At 41.0% G+C, this 2,267-nt stretch overlaps 1 protein-coding gene across 1 annotated transcript; it reads right to left on the reverse strand.

Moving 5' to 3' along the window:
- Nucleotides 1–387: 387 nt before the first annotated feature.
- LOC129534179 (alcohol dehydrogenase class-3-like) lies at nt 388–1,690 on the reverse strand. Its single transcript, XM_055390342.2, has one exon. It carries the CDS (start codon nt 1,680–1,682, stop codon nt 558–560), a length of 1,125 nt encoding a protein of 374 aa, XP_055246317.1. The 5' UTR covers nt 1,683–1,690; the 3' UTR covers nt 388–557.
- Nucleotides 1,691–2,267: the final 577 nt, after the last annotated feature.

Here is a 2,267-nt window from a genome sequence, read left to right on the forward strand (position 1 = left end):
CCTGAGGGGCAGATGCCATACTAGGAATTTGGGGTACAGGCACGAACAAGGCACAGTACCTCTCTTCAAGATAATATCACAGAAGCAGACTTGGCTCCTGATTAACTTTGTCACTGATGCTAGGATCTGTTCTTTAATCAACGGGACTGAGACCCTTAAAAGTTCAACGAATGTTTCTGAGGTTTCAGACACCCACCACTGCCCTGCTTCCTTTACATTTCCCTTACAGAATGAAGATAATGGGCAGACAAACCATGACAATGATTACAGCATAAAACAAAGACAATTTCTACACAAATGTAGAAATTACTTTTATTATGTTAAAATATTCCTTAATAAGCTAGCAATTATTTATGTGGAGGAGCGCCCAGAAAACAGATCCATGACTGAATTATCCTTGTCGTTGATTATAGAGATTCATGAATTACACACATAACACTATTCTCTGGAGTAGCTGCGAAGCTCTACGAGGCTGTGAGTTTGGAGGCGCTTCTCCCTGCCTGTTAAGCTGCTCCCATCACATCACGACAGGTTGGACATTATTTTTCTCTTTTGAATTAAATCTTTACAACAGTTTGAATGCTCTTTCCAGAACGCATCAGCTGAAAGGCTTTGTTAATTTCATCAAAAGACAGATTGTGAGTCACAAATTCATCAACTTTTATTTTTTTGGACATACATTCAGACACCAACTTTGGGATACTTTCTACACTCTTCCATCCTCCAAAGGCAGTTCCTTTCCATGTGTGACCTGTTACCAGCTGGAATGGACGAGTGGCAATTTCTTCACCTGAAGCAGCTACTCCAACCACCACGCTGACTCCCCAGCCCTTGTGATAAGCCTCAAGTGCTGCTCTCATGACCTTCACATTACCAATACATTCAAAGGAATAGTCCACTCCTCCCTCAGTCATCTCAATGAGCCCTTCCTGGATGGGTTTACTAAAACCCTGAGGGTTAATACATTCAGTGGCTCCAAACTCTTTGGCCCTTGCAAATTTATCTTTATTGATGTCCACACCAATGATCCGGGATGCACCAGCCACTTTACAGCCCATGATAACTGCCAATCCAACTCCTCCCAGACCAAAGACGGCACAAACAGAGCCAGGCTCCACCTTGGCAGTGTTCACAGCAGCACCATCACCAGCTGAAATGCCACAACCTAGAAGGCAGAGTTTATCCAAAGGTGCTAAAGGATCTATTTTAGCAACAGAGATATCAGCTACAACTGTGTATTCAGAAAATGTGCTGGTTCCCGTGTAATGCAAAATTGTCTTTCCTTTGCAAGTAAATCTGCTGGTACCATCTGGCATTAATCCTTTCCCTTGAGTGACTCTTATCTTCTGGCAAAGGTTAGTTTCAGGATTTAGACAAAATTTGCATTCTCCACACTGTGGGATGTAAAGTGGGATGACAGTGTCACCCGCCTTCAGCTTAGTAACTCCCTCGCCAACACTTTCCTCAATTCCAGCACCTTCGTGTCCCAAGATCACTGGAAAACAACCCTCAGGATCAGCTACCCTCATGGTATAGGCGTCGGTGTGGCAAACCGCAGTGGCAATGATCTTGATTCGAACTTCATGAGCCTTTGGGGGTGCCACCTCTATCTCCTCTATGGAGAGAGGCTTTCCAGCCTCCCAAGCAACTGCAGCCTTGCACTTCATAACCTGGTTCGCCATGTCCACGGATTCTGAAACTTATTTTCAGATTGTGTTGAATACAGAGACCAATTTTCAGAGAACTGAATTCTTAACATTATTGAATCTCCCAAACAATAAACACAGTATCTATCCCCATATATTTAGATCATTTAACATTTGTTTCAGCAATATTCTAGTGTTTCAGTACACAGAGAATGCACATCTTTCCTCAGATTTGTCCCTAATTATTTGAATGCTTTATAATACCATATATTTAAAATTTTCAATTTGATTCTTAATTTCTAACGTATAGAAATACAATTGAATTTTTATACTGACCCAATTGACTGCAACTTTGCAAAACGCAAACAATCGTTTTAATAACTTTTTTGTAGATTCCATAGGACTTTCTACATATATAAATGATCATCAGTATACCTCCTACAAATGTGGGAGGCACAGAAAAGTAGGACAATATTAATAAATTCATATATTTTAAAATCTCGATTTGTTTCGGCTCCTCACTTTGTCTGGACCTTGCTCAGAAGATCACAGATTGCCCGGTGAATTTCACGATCTATAAACTATACCATTAGTATAGTGCCTCATGGTTTCTCTGTCTCT

Source organism: Gorilla gorilla, chromosome 5, assembly GCF_029281585.2.
Source record: "Gorilla gorilla gorilla isolate KB3781 chromosome 5, NHGRI_mGorGor1-v2.1_pri, whole genome shotgun sequence".
NCBI classification, from domain to species: Eukaryota; Metazoa; Chordata; class Mammalia; order Primates; family Hominidae; genus Gorilla; species Gorilla gorilla.

Excerpts from the sequence above, each read along its gene's own strand:
- LOC129534179 (XM_055390342.2), bottom strand. The coding sequence starts at position 1,682 with ATGGCGAACCAGGTTATGAAGTGCAAGGCTGCAGTTGCTTGGGAGGCT.